The sequence below is a fragment of the Scomber scombrus genome, chromosome 16, assembly GCF_963691925.1.
Source record: "Scomber scombrus chromosome 16, fScoSco1.1, whole genome shotgun sequence".
Lineage (NCBI taxonomy): Eukaryota > Metazoa > Chordata > Actinopteri > Scombriformes > Scombridae > Scomber > Scomber scombrus.
In genome coordinates, this window is record NC_084985.1 from 15,771,159 (window position 1) to 15,787,834 (window position 16,676).

At 42.2% G+C, this 16,676-nt stretch overlaps 1 protein-coding gene across 1 annotated transcript in view; it reads left to right on the plus strand.

Moving 5' to 3' along the window:
• Positions 1-357: 357 nt before the first annotated feature.
• The window catches only part of runx1t1 (RUNX1 partner transcriptional co-repressor 1), a 53,946-nt gene continuing 37,627 nt past the window's right edge, over positions 358-16,676 (plus strand). Inside the window, exon 1 of the mRNA XM_062435592.1 lies at positions 358-487. Within this exon, the coding sequence (XP_062291576.1) occupies positions 460-487 (28 nt within the window). The 5' untranslated portion in view covers positions 358-459. The remainder of the gene's footprint in view (positions 488-16,676) is intronic.

The window sequence follows — 16,676 nt, forward strand, 5'->3', positions numbered from 1 at the left end:
AAACAAGGAGCTGAAATCAAGGGTGTATGCATGTATCTTCTCATATTAAAAAAATGATTTCTACAATCTAGATCGTCTCGACGCTTAAAGGATTCTTGAGGAAAGTGCGAAAGACGGGTCGATATCAGACGGGTGTCCTGCGCACCACAGCATCCTCCCCTCTCCATCTCTTTCTCATCTTTCCTCCTTCTCTGCCTCTACGCTTTTACAAGACTCCCGGCTCTCTCATCCTGAATTTCCCCAGTGACTGATCACTTATCGCAAGCCGTGAGCTACCCTTTTTCTTTTGTCGGAGTTTGAACCACATTTCCAAGCTGCTGGAAGTACACCGCCAGAGCCCCTGAGAGCTGGCTGGACTCTGTAGCGTTCGTGTTCCCGACACAAGCGGATCATCGAGGGGACCTTGAGTGGAGTCAAAAGGACTGGAAATTATTTAGCCCTCTCACATCAACGTACCGCATGGTGGGAATTTCTGACTCCTTTCAGTGTAAGTGGCCTCTTTTAACTGCCCCTCTTGTCATATTGACTATATTTACCAATTTCGTCTTGGCTGAGTTTTGTGCCCTCATATAGATATCTGTGCGTCAAAATTTAAATAAGAACACATGAAATGCCTGCTGGGCTTTAACAGTATTTCACACTTTTGATTTGTGCTTTTCTTTCATACATTTGAATGCGAAGTAAGCATCTGTGCTGCTCCAGATGTGAATTGATATGTATAAAAACACAATGCATATCTGAACAACTACATTATCTCATAAAATACTTAATCAAATTTGTTTATTGCATTTTTATGATCTGCGATGACAAATCTATCGCACAAGCGAACAATGCGCGTCTCTGTTGTGCGTAATAATGTGTATGTTATTGTTACCTACACATTTTATTGTAATTGGAGATTTAGTCTGAGCTGTAAACATTATTTTTTATTTATTGAATTTACTGCCATTAAAGGAATTTAAGTTGTAGATTGGCTGCATGACTAACCTTACACTATTTATATCATCTTCCTTACTGCAACAACAGTATCAACTAAAACCCACTATTGTGTTTAAGGACAATTTTGAAGAGCAGTTCTTTCTGTTTGTATAATAAAAAAACAATTGCCTCTCTAGACAGAAATTACCGGTTTAGTTTGTTTAAATATGGACACCAGCTTGCGGCTGTCGCTGTCTCCATAAAAACTGATATGAATTCATGGGCTTGCGCCCTGGTTGGAGAGTTGTTCTCGGGCAACAGGCAACTTAAGTTCACGGATCAAGTTTAGTGACTCCCTGTCGACTTCTTACGACCCATTTCTAAGTGAAATAGACCTCACATCAGCTGACAATCCCCAGAAGGCACCGACATGGTCAGTTTTATGTAGGATGGCGTATGTCGCCACTCCTCAGACCGGGTTAGACAATGTTGTGTCACTGCTGAGGCAGGTTTTAAAATCAAAACATAAAAATTACACTCGATGATTTCACTAATTACTTCTCCCTGAATGAACAGAACCAATATTCAAAAAATTCCTGACCATTGGTTAACACATTATTAAAGCAGCTCAACAAAATAATATTTGGTCATAATTCATTCTGTTCCAAGAAATTGTGGTTGTGGATGTTTTCAGTTTTGGTGGAAAGATTTTGGATGCAGCCACATTGTAAATCCTCTCAATTTAGAGAAGAGCCTCCCCTGCTCCTCTCCTCTCCTCTCCTCTCCTCTCCAGCCCTCTCCTCTTCTTTCCTCTCCTCTGCTCGGGCGTCCTGGAAAGCATTTATAGAGACTTTGCTTTTGAAAACATTCTCCGGGGCTCTGTCACAACTGTCAAATGCATCTCCTCAAAGCCATGTGAACTTTCTATCTTCACCCGCTGCGACTTTGTCATCATCACATAACTGAAAAGCGTAAAAAAGAAAGAAAAAAGCCAGACAACTGTTTTTTTTTATGTAATTGCGTAGGGTTGAAATTAAGGGGTTTGGGCTATATTTTACTCCAAGTGGGAATCTTTTCCACCGACTGGGAAAAGAGGAGACATGCGTTAGGGAGGGAGGCTGTTGGGGCACAACCTGCTGTAGATACCCGACGGTTCTCACGACTCGGATTAAAGAGGAAGGAAAATACATCTCGCAAACCCACAGGGTTTTGGATATATTTTTTTACGCATGCCAAATGGTCCCATGCAAAGATTTATAGGCTTCTTAGAGAGTGATTGTTAAGTTATCTTACTGTAAAAGCGTGACCCACTGCAGATGTAACATTTGCTGAGTGAGTAAAAAGGAATAAAATGTGCACATATTACAATGCAAAAACGAAAAAGGTAAAAAAAGGAAAAGGAGTAGAAATCAAATAAATAAATTGTCTTCTGTGATTCGAAGACACTCGCATTTTTATTAGGGTCGTAGCATAATTATGCCTATTTGTAACCTAATTACTAAGCACATATAAGAGATCAGAATTCAGATTCAGTATTATCAAGGTGCTTTTTTAATCATCATTAATTATAGTTGTAATATTGATTGCAGTGATCATACTTTTCTGATTAGTTACCCTGACTGTCATTTTCGGTGTCATTTGTTGTTTTCTTTCCATTCTTTAACAACTGGGACCTCCATTAAAGTAGTGACTTGACTGAAAAGACCATTACCTGGAGTGTGTGTGTTTACAGAGATAAAGAGAGAGAGAGACAGAGAGAGAGAAGGAGTAAATGAAAAGTAAACAAAGCTGGTGATGAGGGGAGAGTAAATGATAAGTGCTGTTTGCAGGTTATCACTGTGTGTGTGTGTGTGTGTGTGTGTGTGTGTGTGTGTGTGTGTGTGTGTGTGTGTGTGTGTGTGTGTGTGTGTGTGTGTGTGTGTGTGTGTGTGTGTGTGTGTTTTGGTGCATCCACATGCACGTCTGTGCACACTGTATAAACAGGCTTGTATTAATGTTAGTTGCTAACTCTCTGTGGTCCAGGCTCTGCAGCATCAGCTAGCACTTCCAGGGGCCATCTGCCCAGCCACCAGCCTGCCTCACACCTGTTCTCCCACCCCCCTCCCCTCCCACCTCCTCCTCCTCTCAGCTCTCAGGCTACAGGGTCAAATGCATCAGACCGCTGCTCACAGACACGGACGTGGCCTTGCAAAAATGATGGCAGCCATTTTATTCTCGCCTTCACACATACACACACAGCCACAGAAACACACACAAACACGTATATACCTCTGGTAGGCAGGTTTGAACAACTGATGCAGAAAAAGACTGTTTGTGTGTGTCATACGTTTGATGTAGTCTTTCCTTTATGCAGCCACGGTGCTGTTTTATGCTAACCACATCTAATAGCTTTGTAGTGGTTTATACTGCATCCAAACACAACTTTTAGATGTGACTCAAACAATGATTTACTATTATTTCAGAGAGGGAAAAACAAAACTCTGATTTCCCCTTTAGCATCAGAGTCATATTGAAGCTCCAGTGCAGTGATGTAATTACAAAGCATTTCTTTTAAGTATGACACACAGACGCTTGGACGTGATCCAGGTTTGCTATACGGTGAATAAGTGATGATGACTCAACAGAGTTAATATGCCAGCTACATCATGAAGCCCCCTTGTGTATTTCCACATCAGCTGTAAGGCTTTACTCTCTCTTAGCTACAGTATACACTCTCGCCCAAGCCTGTTAGGTTAGATGATGTAGTGGGAAAACGTCCTGATGCCCAGAAAAATGGTATCACCTGTATTGTTTCAATATGCCCTTTTAGTTTTTTAGCAAAGGTAATTAGAAAGTTCAAACAGTGCAAAATGATCAGCATCTTTTGCTTGGAAGTTGGAAGTTCTTGCCTCTGATAAGCTACTTAATTTATGGACTGGCTACAATATTCTCCAATGGTTGGATCATCTTAGTTGTTTATTTACTTGGAAAAGGTGAGCTCTAAACTTTAAATGTGTTTCAATTGGCTAATGTGCACATCACATAACTGCAATGTCTTGACTTGAGTACAGTCTGGAGGGTTTGTTGCTATCCTGTTAAAGAATAAGTGAGGAAAACTTTCAATATCTATTTTTGATTTAATTTAGGGGGCTGCCGGGGGGGGGGGGGGCAAATGTCATCTGTAGAATGAATACTAAAAATCCACTTCACCATGCACTCCTTCAAGATGTATAGATCTGTTCTGATTATTCAGACCCATCTATTACCAAGTCTCAGAGTGAATTATAGATGGAATCAGGGCATGTGTTTGCATGCACATTCATACGTACACACAGATGCCCTTGTCAATCGATAGGCCCATTGATGGTTATCAGCGAGAGGGCAGTTCTCTTCACTGCTTATTGAATTTCATCACCCATGAAAGAGCAGCAGTGGTATAAAAGGACTTGCAGGTATGTGTGTGACTTTCTGCGTTTGTGTGTGTGTGCTCACAAAAAGCAAGAGGTCTTTGTTTTATTGTAGTTGCGAGTTGGCCTTTACACCAGCTTATTTAATGTCAGAGTCAACAGTGAGCACTGCAAACTGATTTTTATTGGCCTTGTTCGTGTTTTTACTTCAGATAACATGAGACTTATAGGGCAAGTGAAGAAGAGGCCAATAGTGCAGCGTCTGACAATTCATCAAGTTTCATGGTCGCATTAATTCTTTATAGGTTTTATATCGTCATTTCAAGCCATTTAGGAAACAAATAGTGAATTGATAATTGATCAGCTCCTGAATATAGCCAAATCCAACTTCTTCTTCTAATATAAATATGGTTGTATTACAGACGTGCAGCTGGGTAATATGGTTTTTCAGTTGTTATGATAGACAGCTAACTGTATCTACCACATAGTTCACTGCTCTTGGGCTAAAGCAAACACTTACAGACGTGAAAGACAACACACACGATCTTTCACACATACACTGCTCTCGCTTTCCTCATATAGACTGGGATTGAGTTGCTAATTAACTTCACTTTCTTTAACTGTATCGCACACAGGCAGTCTACTACACACACATTCACACACGCACACACACACACGCACACACATGCACACACACAGAATCTCTCTCTTAGGCTCCTTCTCATGATATCTGTCCCCCCTCTCTCTCTCCCACTGTTTATTTTCCTGCCTCCATCTGGAGTCTGCTGATATTGTAATCGCCCTAATGCACATTGCCTTCCCCTCTCTCTCTCCCCCTGTCCCCCCTCTCCCTCTCTCTCTCTTTCTCTCTCTCTCTCTCTCTCTCTCGTTCTCTCTCTCTCTCTCTCTCTCTCTCTCTCTCTCTCTCTCTCTCTCTCTCTCTCTCTCTCTCTCTCTCTCTCTCTCCTCTCTCTCTCTCTTAACACACACACACACACACACACACACACACACAATGTGCCATCCTGACAAGCTCCTTTTCTTATTCCAAAAGATAAGCTACTAGATGTGGTTCTGTGTGTGTGTGTGTGTGTGTGTGTGTGTGTGTGTGTGTGTGTGTGTGTGTGTGTGTGTGTGTGTGTGTGTGTGTGTGTGTGTGTGTGTGTGTGTGTGTGTGTGCGTGTGTGTGCGTGTGTGGGTGGGTGAGAGTGCACATGCAGGTGTCTATACAGTAAGCTTAATGAATACACACACTCTGCCAAAGGTAACGATAGTTAGTGATGTGGAGAAGCGATAGTGTGGCCAAGTGAAGATGTTAGCTGTTATCTCTCACCTCCTCGATATTCACCTGTCACCCAATTTACATTTAAAGATTAGACAGGGGAAGGGAAGGGAATTCAGCAATGGTTGGGGATGTGTGTGTGTGGTTTTGTGTGTAACTGTGTATATATGTGTAGTTACATGTCTTTTGTGAAGGTTGGTACCAAAAGGAAAAGTGTGTACGTGTGTGGGCACACGTGAAAGAAGATTACTGCACTGCCATCTCTAATAGCTTTTGTTTTGTGATTCAGGAGAGGTTTGGGATGTTGCACAAACACACACATGCTCACACACATGCTGAGGACACACAGACGGGTTTGATTGATGGCAAGTATGAGCTGTGAAGCTGTGCGATTAGGAGGCTTTTTTCTCGCTAGTTCACGAGAGGACAATTGTTGAAGAATAGACTAGCTTGCTTTGCTACCAGTCCATAAAACCTGACCATAACATTTGTTTTTGTCCTTTGTGTATGTATGTGTGTGTGTGTGTGTGTGTGTGTGTGTGTGTGTGTGTGTGTGTGTGTGTGTGTGCGTGCGTGTGTGTGTGTGTGTGTGTGTGTGTGTGTGTGTGTGTGTGTGTGTGTGTGTGTGTGTGTGTGTGTGTGTGTGTGAGAGAGAGAGAGAGAAAGAGGTGAAGGGGTGAGCACAGACAGACGGCTCTTAAAAACAAACAAACAGGCAGGCAGAAAATCTGAGAAATTGACAAAGAAAGACACAAAGAAAGAGGAAGTAGATGAGAAGGAGGGAGGGTGAGGGCTGGGAGAAACCTCACCTAAGCCCCGTCACGCTTTAGCAGTTTTAATCACCTAAACCAAGGTTGCTTCCTCCATAAAAATTTTACATTGCTAACGCTGACCTGCATGTGAAAATAATTCTCTTTCTATCTTTCTCTTTCTGTGCATGTTTTTTTTAATTTATTTTTTTTAAAGGATATAATTTATGATCTCCATCCCATCTTATCAGCTCGGATACCCCCAATATTTGATTTACAGCTACGTTCTCTCCCATTAATTTTGATGTATGGATTTGGAAGGTACACTTTATGAAAAGGGCAGCCGCTGGAGTGCAGCCCCGGCTAGCCTGGTAAAAGAAGTGTAATTAAGATCAGCAGATAGGGAGAGAGAGAAAGAGAGAAGCATGGATCAATAGATGCAGACAGTGGCCCCTCTGTTTTTTTCTCTCAGAATATTGACGTGTTCAGTCAATTACAGCTGGAGAGAGAAGAAGGAGAGAAAAGAAGAGAGGTGGATGTTGGAGGCTGTGTGTTATGTGTGTGTTAAAAGATGGGCGCATGCATGTGTTTGCATACAGTGAGTGTGTACACTCTATGTGTGTGTATATAAATGCGAGGAGGTGCAAACAGCCAACGCACATCTGCATTTAAGATGTGTTTCTTTAATATTTCTAATAAAATACAGCCGACAAGTGTGGAACAGACACATGCACTGTTGTTTTAGGACTTCCAATTGCGTCAAGCCTTTTATCTACCATCAGCCGATACAACTAAATCATTGTTTCCTTTCTTTGCTGGTTAAAATCACACCACTACAGCCAAATAATGAGGCCCTTTTCTTTTGTGGCTGAATTTGACTTGCATGATGGGTGTTGTAGGAAGAGAGGGCTTCCAGCTGTTGTCAGTTAGTGTCACAGACAAACAGGGAGATGGCACAATGGGATGACGGTCGCTCCCTCCGTCCGATTGTCTTGTTGTCAAACCGACAGCAGGTGCCTCAAATGATAAACGCCAAGTGTCAATTATTTCGAGGAAGGGCCATTATTGAAATTGGTTCAAAGAGAAAGAGGGAGAGAGAAGGAGAGTAGCAGAGGAGACAGTGGGGGTTACATAAAGAAATGGATGGAGCTGATCCATTTTCTCAAAATGGGGCCAAGTAAAAGCCCTATTTTGTTTAACTTCTGGTGCATCCTGTCCTCTAGTATTTTCTTCCTCACATATCCCCCCAGTATCAATGAATAGATAGAGATCTCAAGAGCTACCTCCCGTCAGATGTGTATAAGTGTTTGTGTGTATGTTTGTTACAGAAAACCATAGAATTAGGAGACATACTGCAGTATAAAGCATGTCTGTCTCTGTCTGTCTGTCTGTCTGTCTGTCTGTCTGTCTGTCTGTCTGTCTGTCTGTCTGTCTGTCTGTCTGTCTGTCTGTCTGTCTATTTATCTATCTATCTATCTATCTATCTATCTATCTATCTATCTATCTATCTATCTATCTATCTATCTATCTATCTATCTATCTATCTATCTATCTATCTATCTATCTATCTATCTGTTTGTCTGTCTGTATCTGTAGTGTCATCTGATATACATTCATGACCCCAGCTGCTCTTATAGATTTGCGATTGACAGCCCTTTCATCAAAGCATCTGTTCTTCCCCTCTGTCATACTCTCACCATATGGACATGTCATCCTCAACTGCGCGTTTCATAGTAGCATAGATGATGTGTCTCCATGGTAACCAAACTCCTCTTTTAGAAATATGATATGAATTTTTTTTTTTGGTCCCACACGTACAAGAATGTCTACACACCCTGGTGTCTGTATTGCAATGTACCTTGACATTTATAGTGTTTCATATCGAGTTGGTCGGCGTGATAGTGAACTCGTGCAGACTCGATACTGCGGCACTCTCTGAAGTTTTATGGCTCCTACAGAGTATGGACGTGTTTGTCTTCTCTACATGATAAAGCCATTTGTGGAAGAATCCAGGCTTTTTCCAGGATTTAAACAGCTCCAGATTGCGGCAAAACTCTTTAGTCCTGGTAACACTGAGAATAGGTTAGAACAGACGAGGGAGAATGGCTCTCACGGAGCAATAAAAATCCAGGAGAGAGCATAAATCCATCTCCCCTTGTAAGGTCCAAAATTTTTTTGCAGATGTTTCAAGATGTTTGGCCCAAGTGATGGTAATTTCTTGCCCATCTGTCTTCTCTCCTCCCCCTATGTCTCTTTATCAACATCTGGTTTTTGGTGCGGCAGGGAAACAAGTATCCTTTATAAGCCAAGGGTTCCCAGTTCCCCCTCTGCTTGTGCTATTAACTTAGCCTCAACTACTGCTCTCTCTCTGTGCACACATATTCACATATGCTAACCATTAGAAAGTCATACCATTCAGAAAATGTAATAACTTTCAGTTAGAGGGGGAGATAAAGTATTTTGCTTTTTTGTTCTCTCCACTTTTTCCATAACTGCAAAGAATTTTTGGGTTCTGTTTTTTATGCCTCCCCTATGAGAGAACAAATTACTGCCTAGATGTTAGTTTGAGGATGCTTTAGTGAGAGGAAAGCCCCTTCCCTTTAACCATTTGAGTTGGACCCTTGGGTCGCTGTCTGCACCTCTACAACCCACTGAGGGTTGAAGAACATAAAGCTGCTACTCGGGGCGATAGAAGCAGAGACACATCGCATCAATTCACTCGTTGCAAGAGGACACGTTTATTTGGGATTCTGTCTTTGAAATGAATACGCAAAAACATTTCGTTGCACACTTAAGCAGTACAGCAAAACTAAGATCTTAATTTGCGATTTCCTCTTTGGCAGTATTAAATTGTCCACATAATAATTCACAGCTGCACAGGGATTGCATATTGTGGCGCAGCTGCAACTTTATGTTTGCGAATTCAACCACCTCTCACACATAGAGCTGAACTGCACATCTTATCCAAACACACACATCTATAAGCACACGCACACACACACAGGTGTGCACTCACAAAATCGCTCTCTCACATGCTCTCAGACATTATAGTAAGAAGTTGAATATGCAGACAAAGACATACAGCTCAGCACCATATGGCAGGGTTGTCAGTCTAAAATGAAGGCCTGCCGAGTGCGCTTTGAGTGTGCCATGTAAGATGGGGTACAATGTTCCTGATGTGTGTGTTTGATAGGGAGAACAGCATTTTGTGGATTATACAACATTTCACATTAACACTGATATACACATGCACACAAATAATCCCTTGATTTCTGTGTCTGTTTCTTATAAGCACAAACACAACATCTGCATGCTCTCATTCCACCACATACCCTTGTCCTCCTTTTTTTTTCATTACCCGCTTTACAAAAGCATGTTCATTCTCTCTGCCAATTAGGTTCTATTAAATCAGTGCTCTTACTGTAACACAACAGTCCTCGTTGAATTTTAACACTAAAATGCAATGTCAAATACATTTTAAATACACAGCATGTACTATTCTCACATTATGTTTAAGCAAATAAAAAATATATTATAAGCAACTAAATTTACATAATTTCACTAAACCAGAAGTTAATGATAAAATATGGTTTTCATCATAGTTAAGCATTCAAAACTGTGCACAAAATGTTTGCGGACAAACCTGCATGTGTGTTTTTGTTATACCACACACACACACACACACACACACACACACACACACACATACACACACAGGCTTTTTGGATAAAACAGGAGTCTTTGGTTTTGCCACTTTGCCCAAGGCTACAAGACACAATCAGACAAAAACATGTACCCGCACGCGACAGATGCCCCTAACTGCCAAAGACACTAATGCATTAGTCGTGCACTGCCCCCGGGCTTTTGCCTGGTAGGACAATAACAAGACCAAGTCACCAGCTGATCAAGGGTGCAGGACACGCACACAAACATGCTGGTCTGAGCACATGTGTGTGTTTCTGTGTGTTTATCCCAATCCCATGTTTGTTTTCCATTACCATATGAAAAGGACTACACTTGTGGCTAAATCTATTCAGTTGGTTTTAATAATTGAGTACAGCCTCCCTAAAAGGACACATTTACCTGTTGTCTGTTTCGATAGATCTCTATATTTCAACCTGAAATATTGGAATATGTCATTATTTTACATGTTTTTTATTTAAGTGTTTAGTCTGTCTGCATGTTTGTAGGTACCGGTGCAACCACCATGTTACCAAAAATCAGTAGGAGAATTTCTTTGCAGGTAATAATGGTGTGTTGATATGAGAATTGATCCTGGTGTTGACTGCTTTCGTGTTTTGTAGACATATGTTTGCTCACTGCATTGTGTGTTTGGCGTGCGTGCGTGCTTTGTGATTACAAAGAGGTGGGGAGCTGAGAGTTGAGACTAGGGAAGAAGGAAGGTGAATGTTGACAAGGACAGAGGTGAGATGAAACGAGATGAGGAAAGAGATTAAGATTGTTACCAAAGGAAGATATCCATCATGTCAGAAAAGGATGTAGACATTGCCAAAGTCATTGAACAACTTATCCATATTATCAACTTTTTTAGCATGTGTGAAATACTTAATATAGATTTTTGGGTGATAATTAGGATTTAACATTAGTTGTCCATCGTCTGTTATTGATTTGTCATTTAATTCTTGTAGACTGGACAGACTGTCAGACTTTAGGAACCAGTTTTGAGTGAGACCCGTGGGAACAGTCCAAAATGGGATTCTTGTGTTTTGGAATGAAATCCAGCTTATTAGGCCGGGTGAGTGAGGTTGTGTGTTTGTGGCTCTGATGTAAGCCTGTTTGCCCGTGCCAGTTGGAGAACAAGACACTGCAAAATAGACTAAGTGGGATACAGAGAGAAAAGCAAGTGGGACACATTTGTGAGAGACTCTAAAAACCGCTGGAGACCGATGCCAGAAGCCACAGAGTCAAGCAATGGAGACGGAGGTAGTGACAGACGACTGAAAGAAAGAAAGAGAGAGATACCTCGTACAAGATGTTAAAAAACATTTATGACTTTCTAAATTGCTGAGCTCAGATACAAGCTTCAGCCTTCAGACCTCTAATGTATTTTTGAGATTCTCTGTCTCTCTTTTATCCAGCCACTAATGCTAAACTGCTAAACTGAGGCATTTGAGCATTTGGGGAAAAATAACACATGAAATCAGTCAACCTATATTTAACTAGTCCATGTCAAGGAGTTCACACAGAGAGTCTTAACCACAGCTACATGTGAGCCACAGTACACACTATATATAGTTGCTCTACTGTAATAGAAAATTATAGTGCAAGTGGGGATTAAGAGGTTGGGAAAAATGCTGTATTCATGGTATGTGGAAGAAAGCTTTTAAAATGTGACATATCCTGCAGCTACAAGAACTTCTTGCTTTACAATTGATTGCTGGTGTGAGGCTGTCTCATTTCATGAAGATAGATATAGAGGCATACAGATTCTTTTTATTTTTTAGAGGGCAAAGACAAAGCAACTCCTGCGCGCTTATGTGTGTCTGCGCACTGCGAGGGGAGCAATTTTCAATGTATTCCTTCTTCTCATTTGAAATGTGACAGTGTTTTCATTCACACCCTGCAAATTAAATCAGAATATATACCAGAATATGAATGTAACACAGTACAGTAGGTAAACTGTATTAAATTCATGAATTCACAGTGCCTAAATAGGGATTTAAAGAAAATGAAATGAGATTCGTAATTTGATCAATTTCCCTGAATGTATGTGTTGCTAGACTAATATAGAACTGATTCTCTTTCAGAAAAGACAGCAACGATATTTCAAATCCCTACATAATACTCAGGTAATGACTGTTCAACATGAATACATACACACAAGCATATAGACTTTGACATCCCTCTGTCCCCACAAAAATCATCAATTCTGATACTGCTGAGTGGTTTTGATTCAGGAAAGGTCATACAGTCTCTCTCCAGCATCTGAGAGCAGCAGTAATGGTGCTCTTATGCCAGAGGAAAAGGCAAGGACACAGTGTTTTATTTTACCAGCCTGAAACTGTCATGGCTCGTCTGGTTCAGGGCAAGAGAGGTGAAGAACAAAAGTTGGTGAGAGGAGAGTTACTTTAATGATGCAGGCACATATATCTTATTAAAGGGTAGCCTCCGGTTTTCTTCAAGTGTATCTTAATACAATACCCATGTGCCATACTGGATGTATATCAAAAGAGATAATGGTCACTGCAATCATTCCTCATGATCATAACAAGCTTCTTTCTTTCTGTTTCTGTTTCTCTTTCCATCACTTAAGTGTCGACAGTAGGCTTCTTCTTTTTTCTTTTTTTCTTTTTTTTAGCAATTTTTAGTTCTCACCCTTTCCATGCACTCAGACTTGTATGCGCATACCTGTGTGTGTGTCCTTTGACAGTTTGGAGACCATAGGTGCTATACTTGTTGTCATGGAAACAGGGGGCACTGTGTGTATGTATGTGTTTCAATGGAGACCCCCAAAATAGAGCAGGGAGCAAGTTTGGTCAGTAAGACCACGCAGGGCCACATTCAGACCTCTGTCTGTCTCTTGCTTAATTCATTTCTTCCACTTTTTGGCATTTGTCTCTGTCTCCCTTCCATTGATAAGGGAATCTGTGCAGACTGTTCTGACTCACTGTTTGATGCCCCAGGCAGTGTCTGAGGAAGCTAGATAGGACAGTCCACTTACCCAGGGCAGGAGCCAGGACTGTGGGGTCAGGCCCAGGGCTAACGGCCCCACCGCCACCTTCCTCCCTTCCCTCCTCCATCATTTATCCTCCATCCGCCTTTCATGCCACAATTGCTGTTCTAACTTTAGTTACCTGAAAATAAGCAAGCAAAAAATCCTGGCCCCGGAGAGAGAGAACTAGTAAATGAGTCCATATTGTGTGTGCGTGCTGTTGTGTTTGCATGAGACACACAAAACTGTCCCCTTCACACACATCCTGACCCCGACCAGCCAACTATCCCCACCCTTCTCTTCTCTCTCGCTCCTCTTGTGTCTCACACACACACCACCGCCCCCCTCACCCCCCGAGGTTCCTTCTGGTTCCCTTTCTGGTTCCTGACCAGTGGGGCTATCTCTGGATGGCCAGCGGTTCCTCTCATTCTGACGGCCCATTGTGTGGCGAGTTGGGCTGGGCTCTGGGCCCCGGAGGCCGGGAGGGGAGCCAGGAATGGCCTGGTTCCTGTTGCTGTACTAGTTAAAGGAACTGTGGCACCGTTTCCATTAGTCTATCATAACTGCTTTGAAACTGATTGTACAGTAGGGTTATTTTTGTGGAAACAGCTACATCCCTGTGAGTTGTTTCCTTTGCTTTTGGAGATCTGTTTAATTGGATGCCTTGGGTGTTCAAATATTTTAATAACAAAATTGGTTTCACAGATCTGGGTTTACAGGTAGAAAATCTGGTCCAAAAATGGATGGCTTTCCTCTGTCCTGCAGAGTCAAACTAGTGATGACAGATGTTTTTTAAAATTATACCACTCTCAAAATACAGCAGCCACCACTTAGTCACTGAGTACACAATCTAATGATCACACACAATTTAGTACATGCGTGTGTCCCTCAAATGTCCGCACAGAGTGTGTAGAATCTGGTATGAAGGAAAACACACACAAGACCAATGTACATTGTTGCAGCTCTAACAGGGAGTTCAGTCCACTTTGTACCTTGTGAGTTTCTCTCCTTTAGATAACTGACTCACTGTGATGTGTTTTATGGAGTTCTAGTGTACTCTGTTAATTATGAGTGCCAAGTCAAGCTGTCACAGTGTTTCACTATGAAAAGAGAGAGACAGAAAGAGAGAGAGAGAGATAGAGATAGAGAGAGAGAGAAGATGGGAGAGAGTTGGCAGGTGTACAGATGTGTCGTTAGCGCCACCTAGTGTGACAGAAAGAAGAGAATAGTAACTCCTCCCTAAGACAGACTTGCATTACTACATTTTTTTCTTGCCACCTTCCTCTTCGTTTTCTTGTTCTCAACCACCTTTATCTATTCCTCTCCTTCTCTCCAGTTTCAATCTTGCACCTCAATCTTTCAACACCCTGGCACTCCTTTTTTTTGTCTGCTTGTTTTGTTTTGTTTTTTTCTCTCTTTCTTGCTGGTGCCACTTCTCTCACCAATGTCAGTCGTGCTGTCTTGTGTACTCTTGCGAAAAATCAAAAGCTCCATTCTTCTCGTGTCATCTGTGTTACAGAGGAGTGGAGATGTGAGCTCTCTCCTCTCCTCTGTCTCCACTGACAGCCACCTCTCCACTTTATCATTGCCAAGCAGATCAAATTGGAAATGGAAGGTGGCCATGAGTGAGGATTCATAGAACTGGTTGAGTTTGCCAAGAAATGAAAAAAGTTAGCGCCCTATTGTGATCATATGGTTTATTTGCTATAGATCCTTGAGACGCAGGGTAAGTGCTTTCAAATTACAGTTCCTTAGATGTTAAAATATACATATTGATATTGCAGAGAGTCTTCTGTTTTTAGGCACACATAAATCAAGCATCTGTGTGAAAAGATATTGGATTATCTGCCAGTAATCTGCAGCTATTTAGTGCCTTCAGGTGAGAAAACAAAAATGGTTTCTGCATAACCATTAACACATCTTGCAGCAGTTAAGCGAGTGGTTTGGTAGTGAGCCGCTGAGATTGGAAGAATTCAGCAACCCATCCACCCACTCACATACACATGCAAGCACACACACACACACACACACACAAACACAAACACACACACACACACACACACAGGCCCGCACACATGCATGCACCCCCTCGCAAAAAAGTCATTTGTTCTACCTCATTAGCATGTATTGTGGTGAGCGGGCGTAACACACTGAAAGGTGAAATGGGTCCGCCATGAATAGCACACCAGTCGGCAGAGGAGAGGAGAGGAAAGGGAGGTGGGAGGAGAGCGGGGGGGGGAGGGAGGGAGGAGAGTGTCCAGATGGCTGGGGACCTGCCGCACACGGGGGGAGTCTCTCGCTCTTTTTTTTTTCTCCGCTGATTGCACCGTTTCGACTACACTCACTTCCACTTGCTCTCTTTCTGCAGCTCCCTCTTTTTCTCACTTCCATCAACACACACATACACACAAAGGCCAGGCCCATATGTAACATCCCTTCCTCCAGAATTGTTGTTCACATGCAGCCCTTGTGCACACGTACGTACGTATATATACACACACACACACACACACACACACACACACACACACACACACACACACACACACACACACACACACACACACACACACACACAGCTTCTTAAGCTTCTTTGCTTACAAATAGCAATATGTGACCAGGAGGCAGAGAGCAGTTGAGTGCAGCCCAGTGGAGCATCTGATGTGGCCCATTGCACTTCTAGACAAGCTGGTTTCTTTCTTTCCTTTTTCGTGTCTTTTAACCACCTCATTCTTTCTCTTCATCCATCCTTCTACCTTCCACCTTGTCATTTGACCCTCTTTTTTCAATTGCTGTCTCTTTTATGTCCTGCTTTCCTCCTCTCCTCTAGTACATGTAAGTAAATAATGACTTACATGTACTAGAGTTTGTTACATATACTAAATGCTTACCATAAAGTCTTACACAATGTGGACATATTTCACATAGCCTCCTTTTTCAATTCGGTGGCTAGCCTATAACTACGTTTGATATGCAATATTGAGACTCTGTTTCTGGCGAGTTACATCAGATTGCACTAAAGCTGAGGCCATCTTTGGTCGATCCTTTGACTGAGAAAGAGCAGAGCGAGAGAGAGAGAATCACAGAGAGGAAGAGTACTGACATTTGCCCCGATGTTCCCTTTTCCTTTTTTCTCAGGATTGTGTGATGCTGCCAGAATATCTGTTAATGTATCTTCCCATCTGTGTGTGTCTGTAAATCAGTCTCCCAGTCAGTCACTAACTCTGTCTTTCTCATCCTTCTCCTGTGATTCTGTCTCCACATCCATCCCTCTCCCACTCTACTCTACACTTCTGCCTCTTTTCTTATGTCTCTCTCATATGATGTCTTCCCTGGGTGTCTGGTAGAGAATCACTAATGGTGTCCACTGGGGTGTAGACTGTGTGGGGTTGTGTATTCTGTAGGCTGTGTGCACACGCACGCACACGCACACGCACGCACGCACGCACGCACGCACACACACACACACACACACACACACACACACACACACACACACACATCCATTTTAGATAGCACACAAGCAGGGGTTAGTGGGTAAAGAGACAAAAAAGGGAATAGAGGGAAGAAGGCAGACATGTCGGGGTGTGTGGTGATGTGGTCTGCTGCTGAGCGAGTCCAAACACAACCCTGTATTTACATCCTTTTGCATGTCCTCTTTTTGCATA